General features: G+C 39.9%; 1 protein-coding gene across 3 annotated transcripts in view; it reads right to left on the bottom strand.

Moving 5' to 3' along the window:
- The window catches only part of fndc3ba (fibronectin type III domain containing 3Ba), an 88,088-nt gene that overhangs the window by 53,091 nt on the left and 13,861 nt on the right, over positions 1-21,136 (bottom strand). For all 3 annotated transcript variants that reach the window (XM_085391794.1, XM_085391796.1, XM_085391795.1), the window contains exons 2-3: positions 13,151-13,296; positions 9,598-9,673 (exon numbers count right to left, since the gene is read on the bottom strand). In XM_085391794.1, the coding sequence (XP_085247920.1) occupies positions 9,598-9,673; positions 13,151-13,267 (193 nt within the window). In that variant the 5' untranslated portion in view covers positions 13,268-13,296. The remainder of the gene's footprint in view (positions 1-9,597; positions 9,674-13,150; positions 13,297-21,136) is intronic.

Here is a 21,136-nt window from a genome sequence, read left to right as displayed (position 1 = left end):
AGGGTTACATTTTTCAAAATAATGTTAACATCTACGTCTTATCCTGTCCTGATAACTGTGTAAACAGCCTCTAAGCATACAAGCCTAAATCTGTGTAGTGTTGAGTATGTAGCCTGTGTGCCAGCCCATACCTCCACCCAACCCAGATCTCTTGCCAGTTCTCCCCCACCTAGAGGAGGAGCGCCGTCGGCCGACCTACTTCTGCTGCTGGGTCTGCTCCAAAGGAGAGCAACGTAATGTCTGGAGGGACACTGAGCCCAGCCACGCTTTGTTCTCAAGATCTTAACATGTGCAAACACACACCCTTGCAGCTGTGCACACACTCACAGTCACCCAAATGTGCACAAACACGCAAAAGCCCTCATAAACTATGGCAAACACATCTTAACAACAGCACGCAAGTGGCCAGATACCCACCTGGGCACTGCGCATAAAGACATGATTGCTCATACGCAACTAATTTGTAGAACACACTGACATTTGGATAGTGCACACTGACAAAACCACGGTCACCTTGGCACACGCAACAAACAACAAAATAAGACATACATGCATTAATTCAAAGCCAGACATAATAACAAACAAACACGCACACCAATCTTGCTTTTTCCAGTTTTATCACGAGACTATTCGCATGCCTTTAGATACAATTGTTTTGGGACTGGTAACCATGCAACACACATACACTGCATGGGTCCAGCATACTTCACTTATCACTTGTCCGGTCGTGCACGGAAGTATACATGCTTGTAGACACGCACAAACACTTCTGATGTGCATAAGCAATAATACATGTGCACACACAAATATACACAATCCAGACACTGATGACTCATTATATCCATTCTCTAATCAACTCTACATGTCTGCTCTCTCTAAGGAGAGAGCGAGTGAGAGAGAGAAAAGAGAAATGCAACAGCTGCTTGTGTGTAAACAGCGTCAAATAATCATTTCCTGCTCTGGTTCCCTGCTTCTTTCTTATTCTCACTCACTTGAATACTCATGATGCATCAAAGCCTTAAACCTTGACCCACTAAGAGTCATATTTTTTTCCATTTTTTCTCCTGCTGTACACAACCTGCTACGTTTGTACCCGGCTGTACTCCTCTCCCATCCTCCCCTCACTTTCCTCCTCCTATCTCTCCACATGTTAATGTCGGGCATTCCTACTGTATGAGTCACAGTCTGAACAGCACCAAGTTTGTGTCCACCACAGAGAGCAGAGAAAGTGTGGAAGAGAAGAGAAGAGAAGAGAAGAGAAGAGAAGAGAAGAGAAGAGAAGAGAAGAGAAGAGAAGAGAAGAGAAGAGAAGAGAAGAGAAGAGAAGAGAAGAGAAGAGAAGAGAAGAGAAGAGAAGAGAAGAGAAGAGAAGTTGTGTGAATGTCAATGGAAAGAAAGAAGCCGAGACTGGAAGGCCTAGATTAGCAGGGACTTTCCCCTGCTCTCCATCGCTGAATTCCACTGTTTCTGTGTTTGTGGTGCAAGGGTGGGTATGTCCCCTGGCTGTTAGTTGATCAAACAACCAAAGAGGTGAAGATATGGTTGGTACTTTGTTTATAACCTGTACATAGGAAAGAAAAATACTGAAAAGCATCTTTTAAAAAAAAGTTATTACTTAACTGGTTATTCCTTATATTCCTAAATGGAAGTCCCACTAACTAACATGTACTTTTGCCCAATAACACCAGATCAAGGAGGGGAAAAAAGAGGGGTTTCCCTACAAAATTAAAAAAAAACCATGATGTAAACATTCACATGTGGAATTTCCGCAGCTGTGCAGTGCTTTTCACACTAACTGAATCCAATCTGAAAAGCAGCATGTGCAACCCGTGGAGAAGATGCAATATCTTTAATGTTCCTAATAGTGTTATGATTGGTTTTATTTACATAAAAAACATGCAAATCAGCAAACTTGTGTCATTGTTGTGAAGATGAGACTAAAATTAAAAAGAAAATATAGAAACACAGCAAGAATCAGAGAGAGAGAAGGGAGGAAGTGACCGAGCCTGAAAAGAGAGGGAAGAGGAGGAGAAGGAGGGAATAAGGTTGGAGAGTGGGAGAAGTGCTCCAGCTGTACCCTGAGCTTCAAGAGAGCCAAGAATTTCATCCCTGGAAAAGATATTTCTTTTTCTCCATTTCTCCGGAAAAAATCTGTGAGTACTCAGCTGCTGTTTGCCCACGCATCAGCTTTCACAGTGTCTTACATATAAAGACAAACCAGTATTCTCAAGAGTTTTCGTCACCCTTCTCTTTCCCCTAATGCAGCCTTCTCCAGAGCTGGCAGACCAGACCAAGTCAGCAGCAGCACAGGGGTGGCTGGGGTCATAGAGGAAGTGGCCTCACCCAGAATGGATGGTAGCAGGCACGACCAAACATGCAGCATGTGATTCTCTCGGTCTCCCTCTGCGCCTCGTTTTCATTCTGCCTGTCTTCCTTTATTTACTTTGCTTCATTCTATTTTATTTCAGCTGTATCTCTCCCTCCCTCCTTTCCTCTGCCTTTTCATGCCCTACTGTATGAGGGCATTGAGTTTATAAGTGAGGACTGGGCAGGGCATACACAATTAAGTCTCTTTTTCTCTCTCCCTCTCTGCCTCTATCTAAACCACGCACAGAAAAGTCGAGCTTTTAGCCACCGTGTATCAAATGAACCAAACCAATTATCTCTGTCCTTTTGATACTTACAAAGTACTTTGCAGTGCAAAATGCTGAAAAAAAGCAGGTATCCCCCCCACACACACACACACACAAATGTGATCTCTCTAGGCACAAAGAGATCGCATTCCATTACACACCACCTGGAGGGAGAGTCCGTTCCCATGGCGACCAGTTTCCCAAAACCAGGAGGAATTAACACCAAGTTAAGACATACATACACTAAACATACCTCTAGAATTAGTTTTACACCTTGCCTAAGGGCATACAGTCTTGGAGGTAAAAAGGTCTTCCTTTGCCCAGCTGTCAAGGTAAAAATAATAAAATGAAATGCATACAAAGGCGTGCACACACCCAAACACACAAGAGCTCTCTATTATTAGATCCCTCTGCACCATGGGGCCTTATGACCAAACCCATTATCCTTATTCTTTTCAGTGAAATATGAAGCATACTACAACAATACAGATTTAGTCGTTATTTAGTAAAAACATCTTTAAACAGAAGAGGAAGAAGAAGAATTAATTAGTGAAGCATATATTTGATTCCATTAAACATTTTTAAACCACTGGATTTTCCAGAAAAAGCATTCTTGCAATGTTGAACAGAAGCCATATCGCTCTACCCTGTGAGAAGCTGTGATCTTATATATAGATATTGTTTTCTTGGGACAGATTAACAATTCAAAAAAGTACATTAGGAAATTTAAAGCTGTGGATGCAAGTGTCTCGAAAGGCTGCACAGGCAGAGAAAATGGGAATTTAGGGCATTAATATACTGTACAGGAAATTGGCTATTGGATTAATTATACTTTGGGCAAAATGCAAATGCAATATTAATTAAAAAATGCATTCATTTGTCAAATCACACACAGACAAAAAGGCAAACAGATTGAGAAACACTTGCATGAACACTTTCCATTTGATCAGATTTACAAAAATAAGGCATAAAAACACAATAAATCCTTTTAGCTGACAGTTCAGCTAGATAACAGACATCAGTCAAACCTATCATTGCACAGCAATTTTCATTCAGTCTACTGTCACAAAATTGAGTATTCCGATTTCAAGGAAGGCTTGTTAAAAGTTCCTCGAACAACCACACCTGCTTACAAGCAGCACCAGGATGGTCCGAAACAGTACCGTAAATTAAGGATTTCAGTGAAAAATGTATTTGTGTGTTCTCCACCAGCTTGTTTAGAACCATCTGGCAAGGTGTAAACACAGACTGAGACTTTCCACCGTATTTCTCTCAACCAGCTATTTCCATTTACATCAAAGGGTTTGCAGTGTAGAAGTGTGCACTCTGTGCAGAAGGCCGGTCAAAGAAAACCTTGATAACCCCATGTAGCGACACAGTGAAGCCAGTAAGAGACTGAGCAAAAAGCTGAAGTTGAAACTGAGGAAAATGGAGAGATAAATGAAGAGAGTAGTCAGACAAAGAACAAACACAGAGGAGGTACACCTAAATTTCCTCCATCAACCCTTTTTTTCCATATCAGTTTAGGTTTGTTAAATTTGAGGACAAAACCATGTTTAAAATAACAATATGATCAATCGACGTTTTTTCCACAAATATAATCATCGAATTTTACAAAACTGGATCCAAGACAACAGACAAAAGCAAGGAACAGGGGAAGAGAGTAACAATCGGGGGGATCCAAAAAGATTAGGTATGAGCAGAGCGCACACCTCTAATGGCAAAAGACAGCAGATCTTGCCATGATTCATACAGTACCCTGCTGTGTCCAGATGCAGAGAAACACTGGCAGGGTCCACCATAACCATTGTTTCTCAGAGAAGAAAAAATGCCTGGGCTAACAAGGCCTCAGCAGAGACCAGAACCACATTTTCCATTATGCCACTGCAATATAACAGCAATGAGAGTGGACTGCATGCAATTCATCCATTCCAAATTCAGAAATCAGCGTAAAAGGAGAAACATCAACCAATTCTTTTGGCTTAATATGAAGTCCCAACAGCCTGCATTTATATTTGATTATATTTCTTATATGAAGAATTGTTTCATTAATCTTTTTGTGGCCCATTAAAATTGGAAGAAAAAGCAATAAAGAAAAGAACAAAATGTGTGATTTGAGCTTTCTCTACTCTCAAGGGACAAGACAAAATAAGAGCATGTGGAATCGCAGGATAATCTTTGATAAAAAAATAAAAAAATAAAAAAAGATAAAAAAATTCCACAAACCAAAAGTTGGAAGTGAAATATACTTTGCACATAGACCTCTCCGAATTGCATTATGTAACACAGACAGAAAAGAAATGTAATTGAAAACACAGAGAATGTTCTAAACCAGGGATGTCAAACTCACTTTACATCACGGGCCACATGCAGCCCAGTTTGTTCTTAAGTGGGTTGGACCAGTGAAACTCCACTTTCCTTCACTGTAAGAACACTTAACTGAACATTTGATCCCTGAGATGTCTTAATATCAGAAAACGAAGTGCAATTTCAGCAGTACGTCCCAGTTTTTTACATCAGGGGTGTCAAACTCAAATACACAGTGGGCCAAAATTCAAAACTGGAACAAAGTCGCGGGCTAACATTAATATTTATTGAAAAAAAAAACTTCCTTCAGATATAAGAATGAATCTTTTCTTATGGACTCAAATAAGTTTTGCTGGAAAACTGAATATGGAACAAGCAAAGCTTAATACTAAACAATATATATATTAGCTGTATAATACCAGTAGGCCAGATCTAATAGTAATTTGGTATGGCTTCGCGGGCCAAATGTAATTAGGCTGCGGGCCAAATTTGGCCCGCGGGCCAGAGTTTGACACCTATGTTCTACATGATCTGTGCGTAAATTACAGAAAAGATTTTGGCAGCTCATTGTCCAGACTGTCCAGTATTTATAAAACAGAAAGTTTTGGTTAATTCCTTTTATCTAACCAACATTTTTATAGTAGATTCTAAAAACAAGAACATTTCTGTCATTTAATTGTCATCCTATTGCTTAACTATTTTACTACTACTTAACTACTCATGTAGTATGAATGCCAATAGGGAAGTACTACTGCTACTACTGTAAAACACCGCCGAAAGTCCAAAATCTTTGTACACCTTCACATTTTCCAAATCTTTAAACTACACCAGATTCAAGTCTTCATCAGGCTGATTCTGGCCCACAGGCCTTTTATTTCTCTAAACCAACCATTCTTGTTGCTCTAAACCAACCATTCTTGTGTTAAAGAAAGAATTTACCGATTGAAATCCCGTTGCAGTACCAATGTGCCAAAAAAAAGTTTCTGTGGAAACAAGACATCCTGGTTGTGGGGCTATTAGACTTTTTTTCACAGATATTCCACTTTAAAGGCTTTCTTTATGATACATTTGCTTGTTTGTACTGCCACCAACCTGGTGAAATGGATCTTGAGTGTCTCATTCTGCAAAGCATGCTCAATCAGAGGAGCGGTGTTCCATGGTGCTGGCCACTGTTCCCCCGTGTCAGCAGTGCGCGATTGCTCACGTGCTCAGCTTAGAGGGAACATTGGTGATGGCTCTGGCTTTTTAACATGTTCGGTTTGGTTCTTTGGTAGCGGGTCATGCAGCAACACAACAAGCCTTAGCACACATGCTCCACCAAGCACAGTCAATTAAAAAACAAAACAAAATCATAGCGTTAAGCAATACAAGAGGTGAAAGTTCTCCATTCACTGTGAAGGACACACTAACAGTTACTACTCATACTTCTCAGCCTCACATATACATTTATTATATTACAACAGAGAATAATTCCAAATGTCCACAGAAGACCAAGGCAAACAAACCCCATGTATTATACTGAAATGCATTTTAAAAACACTGCAGCCAGTAAACTGAGGACTTACAGGATTACTGCTCATTAACTAGAAAACTAATCAACTAAACCTTGTGGTTATTATCAACTACGCCCTAAATTTCAGAAGAAATTAAGCTGGTGCCACCCAAACTTCATGATGTCATATTCTCCCAGGCAGGGCACAGCTTCCTGCTCTTCACCCTCTGGCCTCATCATCCCTCGTAAAAGTCCAACAAAGACCAAACAACACAGTAAACCAACACAGCCTTGTAAAACACACACAGACACACACGCGCACACAACGCATATTAACACACTCACATTCCAGAGCAGGGTGCTCTAACACACCCTCGAGTCTTGTCCTTTGATGTGAGTGTGGGAAAGCTCAGGGGAATTGTCTTAGTGGGGGAGGGGGACAGACAGGGGGACGGACGGGGGTGGGGGGCAAAAGGGAGGAGGGGGAAGGTGGGAACAGTGAGAGGGTAGGAGTGTGTGTGGGGGGTCAGATGAATCTGGCCCCTGGATCACTGAAGGGTCATGCTGCTTCAACAAGGGATGGAGACATGCAGTCATACACATGCAGAAATGATGCTAATAAGTTGCTGGAAAGGATTTCAGGTCAAGATACAGTCTTTCACTGGATCAATGAAGGAAAGGGACACAAAAAAAGAGACGGTAAAGACAGATCTCTAACATATCTGAAAAGTGGTAAAAAAAATGGCTTTAAATATATATTTTAGAGCATTGTGAATTATTTCAATATGCACAAAAAAAGCTCTGAAAGGATTTCATACGCCCTGAGGTTATGGGATTCGTGGACCTTAGTAAGATTTTATGTACACTTTCAGCTAAAATAAAAGAACATAATTGAGCCTGTAGCAGTTAGCAGGGGTGTGGTTAATGAGCAGTACTTAACATCAATCCGGCAAATACAATAGCCTCTTCTCTGCTCCAGGTTTGCCTTAAGGTCAAGACAGATGAACGAGAGGAATAAAAAGGAAAAGGGAGGGAGGTAGCAGGAAAAGATGATGAGAGGAAGGAAGGGAAGAGAAGTGAGGAGAGGAGAAGGAAGGTCTTGTGGTTCATATGAAAGAATCTTTTCTGGCTGCTGCGTTGACGTCTTCAGGCTGGTCCTGCCTTGGCAGAGCATCCATGTCTGCGTGTGTACGTATATGCATGTTTGCATGCATGCACGTACCACACTGCAGCAGCTAAACAGAGGTTACTTTATATAAAAGCTGGTTCCTGGCTGTGCCCTGAGGTCTCTGTAATCTTGCTCTGTCGCACACACTTGCACACAAGTACACTGCAATGCAAACACACAAGCAGGGCCACAAATACACAAGCATGCACGAACACGAACCTCTGAGGTCTCACTAATCACACTGAGTCTCTCTAAAGTGCAACTCAGTTATCCTTCGGAACACACTGCCACACTCCAGCTTTCATTAAACTCAGTGACCTCTTGCCGACTAAGATAGAGAGAAAGTTTGTGCGTATGTGTGTTTGTGCGTGTGTGGTCCTTCACATTAATAATATCTGCATTCAAAGAGGGCTCAAAGTCTGTAATGTTCCACCTAATTTGCTGTCTGCGACTGTAGTAAAAGGCACCAAAAAGGTGCACAAAGACACACATTGTGCCTTCGATGCCAAATTTTCAAGTACAAACACGCAACCACACAAACAAACAGAAAGATGGCAGATCCCAGCTACATCAGTACTGTGTCTTTTTGCAAATCACTGTCTGGTATCCCTCTCATATATCCACTTTCTACATTAAACCATTCTTTCGTCTGTCGTTTAGCTGTTTTTCTACAAGTCACTAATTCACTTATCTTATCTGGCAACTGTATCTTCCCATCTTTGCATACATCCATTAAATCATGCACCGTTTCTATCTGGCTTTATCTGTGCCCATAGCTCTGCCTGGAGCAGTCTCTCTGATTTGAGGGGAAAATTGAATTACAAGGCGGGTGGAGGAAAAGGTGGTGGGATGCCATTTGTTACAACACAGTGTTGTGGTAATGCGTCTTTTTTGTTTTGTTTTTTTAATAAATGGGCGACAGTGACTGAGTCGAGACTGCTGTCTGTCTTTCTTTCTTACAGAAAAAAAATTCAAAGGCTGAAAAAAAAAAAAAGAAGGAGCGAGTGAAGAAGATGCAGATTGAAAAAGACTGAGAAGAAAACAAAGATGTCCTTTCAAAGTTACATTTCTGACATCATCAAAGTGAGACACAATTTCAGCAGAGTTGTGTTACTGCCACCTCCTTCCGTCTTTGAGCGATCCTAAGTGGCTTGTATTTCCAGTCTTTTCATGCACTGCTATCAGATGCAACCACAGTGAAGCCATGGCTGCCCACTCTGTCTAAATCTGTCATTGTGTAGACTATGCTTTCAATTAGCTGTACTTCATTTGGAGATAACACCCTTAGATCCCATTCCACTTGCTTTCCGTTTCCTCTTCCAAAGTTCTTCCTGCATTATTGACCAGTCTACTAAAAGGTCTCACCGTTTCTGGAGTTTCTGCATTTGTAGTCTTATATATACACTCGGAATTTCAAAAGGGTTGAAATCCAGCTGAAAACACTTCATTTCCAGGCTTTCTGGTTAGAAAAATAAACCATTAAACCATTAGCCATTGTGGTGGTTAATGATACAGTCACACTAATACGGACTGTTTAAAAATAAGTAACTTACTGGTCTGCATGTGCAAACACATGAGAACTGAAATGTCTGTCTCTCTGTGTTGGCTCTACCATGTACTGGCAGACTGTCTGGGATTTAAGTCTGACCAGGTAGAAAGGAAGACTTTTGAAAACTCTCTGAGACTTTATTGGACAGCTACTCCTTTGACATTGCTATGGTTTTCTCTGGTAATGGATAATACTCAAAGTAAAAGTCGATTATTTGCTTTCACATTTACCAATCAAAGGTTTCTAAGCATAGACTGCATTAACATTATTTGTTTTTCCATAAATGTTTTTAACTTTTAGGAGTCAGCCCAAAGATCTCATTTAAATCTTGTTCAGCCAGGATATAATTAAAATGATGGGTAATACTCTGTCTCACAGTGACAAACATCAGAGCGGCCACCAGGCTACATGTTAATATGATAACGTAATAATATCGTAGAGGACTGACCCTGGATGCATTGCAGTGAGCCGTCCTCTGCCCGGATAGTAAACGTCTCCCCCGGGTTCACCTGCACCAGGATTACCTGCACAAACACATAAAAAAAACAACAACAAAAAAAGAATCAATCAAACTTTGTGACAAAAATATCTATAATTTAAGGGGAAAAACATGTATTAAACATTTTTCTTTAGCAATCACAGAACAGGACAGATACTCAGCTAGGCAGAGCTTGCAGCAGTGACATAACACAATAACCATCGGCTCTCATAGTTCGGCAGAGAGTTCACACATATGAATGAGGTGTTAGAAAAGCTAATGGTGACACTATTGCTGCCATCTCACAGACTCTTATTTAAGAAAAGCCTTCATCTTTTAACCACTCTTACAAGAATAAAACAAGTATGCACAAATACATCTAACAGACAGATGGACGCACACACAGACAGGTGAGCGCACACAAATGAATTCAAAACACATGACATCGTTTCGATTTCTCAGCGCTTCTACCTAATGTGCCTGAGGGGAGAACGCATGCACCTTACCGTCATATTTTCCGCATACAGATTGTTCAGAGTGTACACGTGGCTGTACACATGAAACAGGTGCCCCTCCATTGCACACAAACACACACACACACACACACATACACGTATTCAGGCACACACGCATGCACACACAGGCACAGCCCTGTCTATGCTCTACAGGTGTGCCGCTGTAAAATCCTCATATCCTACGTTCCTTCTGTAGTGACTGCATCTTCTCCCATCTCAGCGCTAACCTGCTCCTCTCCCTCAGTCACACACACTCACACACTTCCTGCTCTGTCTGCTGCAGCGGCTGCTGTTGCTATGGGAACCCCCAGCACAGGGTGACCCATGTTTCCCAAGGATTGAGAAAACCCCTGCATTAGACCATGTAGGTGTGTATGTGTGTGTGTCTGTGTACTGTTATACAATCACATGTCAAGATCACTCAATGCGCAAAATAATCATGTAGCACATTTGTTTTGATATTATGACTGATTAATGAGACTATAATGACTCAGTCAGTAGTGATTAAGTCAAAGTGACCCAATTCTTCTACCTTTAGTTAGGATTATAGAAAACAAGCATATTTTTTAAGATTAAAACCAGAAAAGGCTTCTAAGTGTAACCACTTGTGATTTATGATTTAAAAGCTCCTTTTAAAAGGCATCAATTACAAATTACAAAAGTGCAAGAGCAGGGCTCTTTATTAAACACGGGAAGTTAAATTAGCAAACCCATACTGACATTATTCAACATTTTACATAAAAAGTGGCATATTGAAAACATTTCACTCAATGTTTCTATGGGCACTTTTGGACCACAGGATATCATTCACAGTTCTAGGTTTTAGGGTCTATTTTCACTTCCATAGACTTTCTCTGCAAAAGAGTAACTGAAACAGGATTACAACTAGTGCAATTACATCACCTTATAGTTTTGAATGCAAATGGCACTCTTTGGTGTGAAAGTGGTAGTGTGATGTTGTTGAGCTATATCATTAACTGCATGGGTTACCATCTTTGCTCTCATGTTCCTTAAGGTCTGAAGTGATTCTGAGCTGTTGTGAATATGTTCATTAAGATCTTGTACAGTACACTGGTTTCACACCAACATGGTTGTCACTAAAGCTTTTATGTTTTGAACTGTCTTCGGTCCACTTTTAGTGTTTCTTTCTCTCTTTAGATATTTATCTGGAAAGGCACCTATAACAAGTACAGCGGAGAAGCTTTGCACCATTTCCTCACTACTATCACTGCCATAGGTTAACAAGAAAATTCCTCAGAAATATTGAAGGGAAGCGTGTCCTTCCCTTTTACTCACTAGTCTCTGACCCATAATTCTGATGCACTGATCATAAACTAAAGAAGTAGACAGCCTAAACACAAATACATTTGTGTTTAGGCTTTCAGGTTTAAACAGACCCCTTCCACTATGGCTTACAAGTCTCATGCACAACAGTGGCCAGATATGGAAATGGATATGAATGTCTGAATATTGCAAATGTTTTGGACAGTGCTTTACAGATAATAACTAAAATAAATGTCTTTAATCAGAGTGCAGATGGATTTCATAGCTTAAGCAATAATAGTCAATAATAAATTAGCGTGCCTAAGTCCATTATGTGGTTACAAACTCTCAGAAGGACCAGCACTCCAATTGAAACTGAATAAAATGATTTATAGGCATTTCTTCGGCATGTAAAACTAACTGACCGTCCTACAACAAAGAAATGTGACCAATACTGTAGATCCCAATAATATAGCTAATAGAAGGTTGTAACTGGAGCCTCTCATTGACTACATTGATGCACATTATTATTCAGCTACTTCAGGTTTCTATATATTTAAATACTATTACAGTAGGACAATTAAAAGTATTTTGATATTTGTTTTAATCACAATAGATAATTAGATAGTAACTAATTTTTCTAAAATATAACTAAGAATTTGAACACACTGTTGGATTTGATGTGATGAGAGAGCCTCCATAGTGAATTTTGTTTTTACAGACAAATTATGACAGAACGCTCTTATACAAAAACAGGCATGTATGTATACATGATCTCGTTGCATGTACCAAAGCCACTGACTGATAAACACAATCATAAACAGGTGAAGGTAGGTGGATAAAGAAACAAGGAAGCTGAAACTGAAGCAAGCCGACAAACACGTAAGTATGTATTCAGACTCAACACAGACACTTGCGTGCCCACACAGAAACGAATACACACACGTACACGCAGACAGACCAAGAAACAAACAAATAGACACACACACGCAGAGTCAAATCTATATAATCATCGGTCTAGATCACTGATTCCATACTGGGAACCAAGTTTTAAACTGCAGGGTGTTAGAATAAAAAGAGAGCCCTAACTGCTGTGTGCCGCAGCCAAAACCCCCCCATAACTGTTATGTGTTGCAGCCAAAACACTCCCACGATGCTTCCTCTGGACTGTGAGGGAACAGGCTGGGGATGGTGCATAAACATCATCATCCTTCATATACCAAAAACACACAGTGTGGGGGAAAAAAAGAAAAAAAAAGTGTGTGTGTGACAACAAGATTAGACCGAGGTGAATTAACTGTGATGCTTTTCATTACGCCGATCGCTTCCTTTTGCCTGTGCAAAGCCCGGGTGCGGTTTTGTACTCTGAAGGTGATCCAGTTGGCTCTACAGCACCTGATAAGATCGGTCTGTCACAGAGAAGCAGATGTCCGTGTGCAAACTATTGCAAGTTTGCACACGTAAAGGTTTGAAATCTATCAATAAAGCCATTCAGTGTTTTAAATATTGCCTTTAAAGCTGCGCCAAAGGAATAAGTAATGCATTTGAATATACCTGTATGTATTTAGTAGTTTATCTTCTGTGACACACGAGGGCTTTTCTCTAGCAATTTTTATGGCAACAATCCGTGTGGTAGGTGCTCAACTGACAACAGAGAAGTGTGCGCTGTACTGTTTGATGTACAGGAAATGCACATTGCAGACATGCGTGTGCGTTTGTTCGTGTCAGCGTGAGCGAGTATTTACCTGCTGTGTCGCATCGCCGTTAACCATGTGAGGCATGAGAGGGACCTCCCCGTTCAGGAGGGGGGGCGGAGCCAAGTCCAGCGGAATCTGGTCTGTCATCATCATTGTGACGTACATTCATGGAGAAATTGACTGAACTGCCCTACCTGGGAAAGTACAGAAATAAGAAATACATTAGTTACGAGCATTCATTCATTTAAAAGTCTGAAACTTCCTTGTGCTGAATGATTTCCTTTGAAGCTACTGTTGGCTATATTTCAAACACATTTCTTGTCTGACCAGATTTTTAGTTTCAGACCATCAAACCTACTTTTTGGAAGGAATTGTTGGACATTTTTGGGAAATATGCTTATGTCCATCTTGGCAAAATGTCTTTCCTTTTTATATTGACCTGGACCAAGAGGACAGCTAGCCTGACTTAGCCACAATGACTGGGAGCGGGTTGAAGCAGCTAGATAGGCTCCATTTTAATGTAACACAATCCACCGACAAAGCTCCCCAAGTCACAAATTAAGTCTAGTTTGTTTAATTTTCACATAAACTGAGTTATAAAAAAAGGCTTTGAGTTTTTTATGTTAAAGTAAACTTATGAGCTGCTGGATGTAGCTTCATTCTGAATGGGCAGACACTAAAAAGACATTGACTTTCTACTAAACTCTCGGTAACAAATATTTAACCATTTTGCAATTAAAATTAAATCTAGACTGTGCCCCACCTGTATTTTGCCAGCCTCCCAGTGTGTTTGCATTAGTGTTTACTGTGCAGATTCCTGATTAACAAAGCAATTTTCCACTTCATGTGAGCGTGAAAACCTTCTTGAGGCACTTTTATTAAATTTGTCTGCTTTGTTTAACTGTAGCCAAAACAGTTTTCATTCCTATGTGGATAAGATCTTGGATTTTTTTTTAAGTGTTATATTTCTAATAACAGAGGTAGAGGTGAAAAATGATACAACGACATATACTCAAAAGAATAAAACTAGAATGAGCTACAGCAAAGAATTTAAAAAGTTTGCAGACAAACGCAGAGATAAAGCAAGATTGATTTTAGCAAGTATAACAAAAAAATACAGTTTTGCATAAGAGAAAACACATAGAAAAGGGGCATTATTCCACTGTTTCAGCTCACAATGAATTTGCACAGGCATATCAGCTTTCATAAAATACAACAAGTCATATCATGTCAATATAAAGGTAAAAGATTAAAGAGGCAAAGGAAAATGGAGATTAGAGTGAGAGACTAATTCAAAGCTCTTCCCACCAGCAATAGTCTGGTAAAATAGAGGAGAGATTATATCCTGTTTGGAGGATTAATTTTATGAAAGAAACACTAAATGAATATGGTCTGGCTCTTATAGGTGAATAAGGATAACTGCACCTGCTCGTAGCTTTGAAAATATAACACAGAAGACGAGCATTACATGTAAACATGCAAAGAGGCTGCAGGAATGGGACGTCTTTTCAGGTCTTCTGAGGTCAGCTGTGCTGGCACTCTTTGCAGAGTAACTGGGAGCTAAATCTGGAGATGGTTTCTTTGCTTGCATAATAAAGCGGTAGCAGTAAAACCAAAAAGCATAACTATGAAAAAAATAAAAACAACAACCAGTGCCATTCATCTTAAGTGGAAAATAACATGGCATCACCTAAATGGCTACAGGGGGAGAATTTAAAGGAAGCCAAGCGACATGTGTCAGCCGCGCACGTGGTCTTCATTAGGGCTGAAAACCAAGTGGCAAACCCTAACCTTAACAGTCAAAATGTATGTACTTCTACGTACACACAGCGAAAACCACGTAGATAAACACGCAAGTGTACCACTGAGGTACAGTTACATCACCCATGTAACTCATGCAGATGGGGGAAATATATACACACCCACGCATATACAACAGGTAAATCCAGGAACCCCGGCCAAAATATTCTGCAAGAGCAACCGAAGCTCACACATAAACACATACATAAGCACACACATACAGACGTGCACAGGTTCATTGCCAGAGGTGGATTTCTCAGTGACGTACAGGTTTAAATTTAAGGCTGCTGAGTGAAATCGCAGCTAAGGAGCTACTGACTAATGGCTCTAAGCTGCTATTAGCACACATATGATACACATACAGGATCAAATACTTTAAGTGAAGGAAACTTATGAGATATCCATTGCACTCACTCACAAGCTCGCTAAAAGGACTGTAGAGAAAACAGCTGCATGTTAGTGTGCGACTTCTCTTTCAGCTGGTCGTCTTCTAGCACAGACAAGGTCACAAGAAGGGTTAGTGGATCATACAGCTGTGGCTCATACTGTCGCATCATTAAAAACACACTCACACCACTCTTTGAACACAGTTTTAACAGTTTTCAATCTTTCTCTTCTTATTATTCTTTTTTTTTTTTCTTTGTCTGTCTTTAACTGTCTTTCTGACTCCATCTGAGCCCCGTTCCCAGCTCAGCCTGGCCATCCTGCGTTGAAAACACACACACACACACACACACACACACACACACACACACAGAGTTTTGTCCAGGACACATCACAGACAGATGGCAACACCACTGTCGGCTCTGCCAGGAAAAAGAAGAGCGAGACACAGAAGCTAGCAGAGAGGAAGAGAGGGGATAAGCAACTGTAAGATCAGCACAGATAATAAATAGAGAGCAAACTAGGTGAAGTACATTCCAGTACATGACCTTGTGTTCCTAAAACAAACTCAAAGTTCCCAAGGAAATTCATCGCATGCAGAAATGAGATTCTAATGTGCATTATGTGAACGATGCAAATAGAAACCTGGCGTTGGGTATCACTTGCAGGAAGTGTTTTCTGCATAATAGTAGAATTTTCAGCTGGAAAATCCACATTGTTTAAAAAAAAAAAAAAATACAAACACAAAGAGTGTTTGAGAACTTTTTTAAAAAAATCTTCCTGAGATTAAGATGAGAAGGTGAATACCAATTTCACGTTTCTGTCTCGATCTGGGGCCATAAGACTTATTAGCTTAGCATAAAAAACCGAAAGAAGGTGGAAACACAGAAACCAAATGTAACAAAAATTGAGTAACAAAATTCAAAACTGACATATTTATTCCTTATAGACTGTAAAACTAAAAAAAAAAAAGATCTTGTTATGGTTTATGATCAGCAATAACAGGATCCCTACATTAAGTCCATGTGAGGGTCATTTTTTAGACACCTTTGGAGGTAGAAATACGATATCAAAGGTATTAAATTCCTCCTCTTGTTGAAAAAGATGCCGTTAGTTTATTTTCCAAAATGTCAAATTATTACCTTTCGTTCACAGAGCAGCCTGGAAACAAATACAATGGTGTTTTATCCAGCTTACAGATGTCTTATATCATTTCTTGGCATTGACGTTCTCCAAATTTAAACACAACCTTTTTGCTGCAATTTGGAGGAAGTGATGTGTAAAATTACATAGTGTAGAAGCAACTTTATGAAAAAAATAAAAAAACTCAAAACTATTTCCACTGTGATGCAGGCTTCATTGTTGATTCTGTAAAAATCGCCTCAGACACACAAGAGAGGGAATACGCACTTTGTTTTGCAACTGTTGCATGTTGTCGAACAAATCCCATGTACATATTTGGAAATCTAATGCAATGATGAATGAATAATACCCTTTGTTATACAGTGGAATCATTACCGGGCGCATTTAGCTGCTGACAGCTTCAGACATCACCGTGCTCACACTCATGCACAGTTATACAAACACAGTCGGTGGTTTCTGTTCCCCAAAGGAATGCAGGAGGAATAAGGTGTTGATTCCCAGCGGGGATAAAATGTTAAATTGAAAAATTCCATCTTGAATCCAGAAAACAATCAACCACTTGTCCGTGTGTATGCGTGTTTGTGTGTATGTATGTGTGCGCGTGTGTCAGTATGGCAGAAAGCCTTGTGTAAGCATGGAAACTGCCTCTCCAACATAAAGATGCATAGAGTAAAACATACTCTGAGCTGAGATATATACACACTCACACAGTAAAACCCCAGATATTCAGGGGCAGCACTGACCTCATAACTTCAGTCGTTACTCATACAGTCATTCATCATTCACACACACGCCCAATGACTCCAGTTTGTCCATCCTGATGAAGCATAATGGATATTCACAACCACCTAACAGACTGTCTGATTTACTTCCAGTCGTCTGCTTCACACCTCATTCTCCCTACCATCACTTACACAGCCAAGGAAATATAAACACACATACACACACATTTGTGTAACAGACGCAGGTAAAATCTCCAGAGCCTGGCATTAAATCTTGTCTTGAAAACAGCTACTGAAGTCATCACATTAAGCAAAAAATAAACCCCATTCAAAGAGTCCAACGGAGAACTTTTCCTGTCAGCAGAAAGTAGACCACCAACTTCCACTTCTCTTTTTCCTTCTATGAATGAATTGCCTATAAACAAGAATTTAAAAAGACATGATGAAACTGATCAGCTCTACTTCTCCATCTTCCCGAACCGCATTTGTTTGTGATGCAAAGAAAATAAAGCAGCGGGACTAAAAGGGGTTTCTCCAGGAAAGTAAAAGAAGCCACAGGACCTACATTCACTTCCTGACTGTAAATATCTACTACTTCTGCTGCACAAACTGACACTTTTATTCCTCCAGCTGGGGGAAGAGAATCAATGTCATCCTTGTCCCGGTAGTCATCTTGCACAGCAACGCTAAATCAGTGTGCCTGACTCATCAGCTGTTAATGAAACTTACCAGACACATCCCCAGCCTTATATAGTAAAAGAGGTTAATGTTGTAAAAACCTTTAGTCTTAATAAAAGTTGAGCTTTGTGTAACCAAAGAAATGAATATTTTGACTAACTGTAAGTAAATTTGCACATTACCTTGAGCAAAACAACCTTGCTCTATACTCTTTTACACACTAAGATATAATCAGTCGGAAGTTCCGGCTTGTTATCTTTTTATTTGCCTTCAACTCAGTTCTGTCCCAAACATCCAGATTAATTTATCAAAAGTATAATCAGAAATTTGGCATTGGCCTCAATGTAAGTCACAGCATACTGATAGATGTAATGCACTACAAATGGGTTTCTTCTAAAATTAACTAAAGGTTCAGCTTTTAGTCAGTCTTTTTAAAAGCACATGACGCGCAGTGACACATGACTGACACCACAAGTCTTTTTTAGACGTGAATGACAAAAAGAGATAAGTAGTGATTTCAGATGCAATCCCACAGTTCCCCAAACTACTATCATCATGGGACAGGCAGTGGAGGAGAAGGCAATCTACAAGTCAAGACACTTGGGCAGGAAGCAGGTTGACTTTTAAGAGACGTTTCGCATGAACAGTTACAACATGGCCAGAAAGAGATTTTCTATCATTCTTACGACTGATCACAGTTTGTGCTGGTTACAAAACTTGTTACACCCCTACTTATTTTTAGATTATCTCAGTTTAAACAATCATGGCCCAACAGCTATGATAAGAACACTAAAAGTAACCAGCATTTGTGCTGACCTGGATAACGGTTTGTCACACAAACTAGTTTTGCACAGTATTCCCCAAAAGAAAGAAAAATGGAATCTCAGCACTATTATCCAGAACAACTCTTTCAGGGTCTCAGACAGTTCAAGCTGATTCAGGATTTTGGTGTTTTGATTATTTGTGCAAAAAGTGTCCTCCAGCCAAAGTAGCAGTTCTCACCAAACTGCAAAATACTGAGCAGGAATCTGAACTATGAAACTGTCTGACACACTTATCAAAAATACCAAATAACGAGAAAATGTACTGAACTGTCTGGGGTTTTTTTTTTTTTTTTTGAGATTTTGTTTTGTAATAATAGTAATAACTATGTTATTTATTTAAAATAGGGTCTTACAATATTCAACAGTACATTTATCATGTTCTAGTTTTGACAGAAAATAATATTTAAACCAAAATTCACCTTTTATATTCACATCTCATTTATATTGTGGTATATCTCAATATCAACCGATATTGAAAAAAATAATGTGTTAGGCTTTTTTTCTCTCCATATCACCCTGCCCTACTATTGCGCACTTCATTCTTTAAGTCCTCCTTGTGTGTAGAGGCAAAACAAACATAAACCAGGTTTTACAAATTTCAACTGATTTTCATGTTGCTGAAGTTTAAAAACCTCATCAAATCTTTTTTTGATTTTTCTTCCTCGTGACAAAGGTGTTAAAATGTGGCGTGCATATTGACTGTACATTCACAACAACAGTTCCGTTAACAACCAATGTCAGGTTTGTCCTTGCTGTGTGTGTCTAAATATATAAATAGACATCATGTGGCCTAACTTTCTAAACATCAGCTGCTGCCTCACTTCTGTGTTTCTATTAGGGATGGGAATTTTATTTAAGGTGGAGAGGACAACAACAAAAAAAAAAAAAGTTGAACATGAAATATCGAGAGGAAGAACTGAAACTTAGCTGTGCTTGTTACATTTGGAAATGTTACATTTGCAGAAAGGTATCAGTGATGACCCAGAAATCAACCTGTGACAATAGTTTCATAGGTGGGTGTAATACGTGAGCTCTAAACGTCTTGTATATGCTTTTTTCACAAGTTTCCTATATAAACAAAACATAGATTGTGCTATTCATTTGCTTAGTACAGCACAAGCATATCTACATCTAGATGTGTATGTAAATGTGATAATGAAGAGTAGATAAGAAAGAAAAAGAGACGCACAGACCTGGTATCTTATTTCTCATGCTGGGTGTGTTAAACTGAGGAATGCACTCAGGTGTCAGTACTTAGAAACTAAATGAATGAGTGTTCACCGCAGTGCACACACAGGATCACACATGCACACAAAACAGCCACCACAACTGGGATTGGTCCAAGCCTTTTAAAACCAATCTTATCAGTTGAATCTGTGCTGGTTTTTAATACACACACACAGATGCATTGATACAAGTTTGTGCGTTTGGGCAAGGGGGGGGAGACTTCTACATATGGTGGGAAACTGCCACAAACACCACTCCCATTCAACCCCAGCTCATTTTACAAAAGGTATTCAGTCTAGGAGAAACCTGCTCTCTCTCTCTTTCACCCTCTTTCTAATACACACACACACACACACACACACACACACAGTGAAGGGGGGTGCAGGGAAGGAGAGAAGCAGAGGGCAGAAAGAAAGAAAATGTGGAGAGGACGGCAAAAAGGAATGCTGTGATTGTGCTTACACACACAAACACACACACAGGAACACACACTTGGGAAGGACAGAGAGGGGATTTATAAAAGATGAAACCTCTTTTGGGTCCCACATTGGCCGACAGCTTGCTGCACATATGCAGACAGTGTGCTTATGTGAGGGAGGGAGCAGCAGACAAACAAAATTCAGAGTTTCAGCTTGTTCTTCAATCTGACTGCATGCATTTGGCTTGCATGTGTGCGTGTGTGTGTGTGTGCGTGTGCGTGTGTGTGTGTGTGTGCGTGTGTGCGTGCGTGCGTGCTCTTATAGCTGAAGTCCTCTTGCCCTATAATTGCAGTAATGACATGTCATCCACGCAGAAGAACTCTGAACGGGTGGATTGGAATGCAATGGACACATACAAGCGCACACACGTGCTGCACTTCATACCGTGTATGAACAAGCTCCTCTCCAAACTACCTAAACTTAAACCTTTAGGGCACCCTTTTTCCTTCAGAACAGATGAGATCCGGCACCTAGAGAAACCACATCTAATGGCAAGCTAAACCAGCCAGATGCTGCATTTCACTTTTAACGAGTCTCTTTTAAAACCCTAAATCAGGCAAAATTTACCTCAATGCCACAACATACGTAGACATTGCTATAAACAGTGTTGGCTTTAGAAATCATGACAAATAACAACGTTTTAGGTGAAAAAATGTGTCTGCTACACAACGCAACCCAATGAAAGTAGAGAGAAAGTAGCCATTTCCAAAATGTGTGCATTTAGCAGCTGTCTTCCTCAACTACAAGAAATAAAATAAAACTAGGACTATCTGTAGA

The sequence above is a fragment of the Rhamphochromis longiceps genome, linkage group LG19, assembly GCF_057381845.1.
Source record: "Rhamphochromis longiceps isolate RC_006_pf linkage group LG19, R_longiceps_female_GT1.1, whole genome shotgun sequence".
NCBI classification, from domain to species: domain Eukaryota; kingdom Metazoa; phylum Chordata; class Actinopteri; order Cichliformes; family Cichlidae; genus Rhamphochromis; species Rhamphochromis longiceps.
Note: the sequence above shows the minus strand (reverse complement) of the source record. Positions and strands in the feature narration are given on the sequence as shown.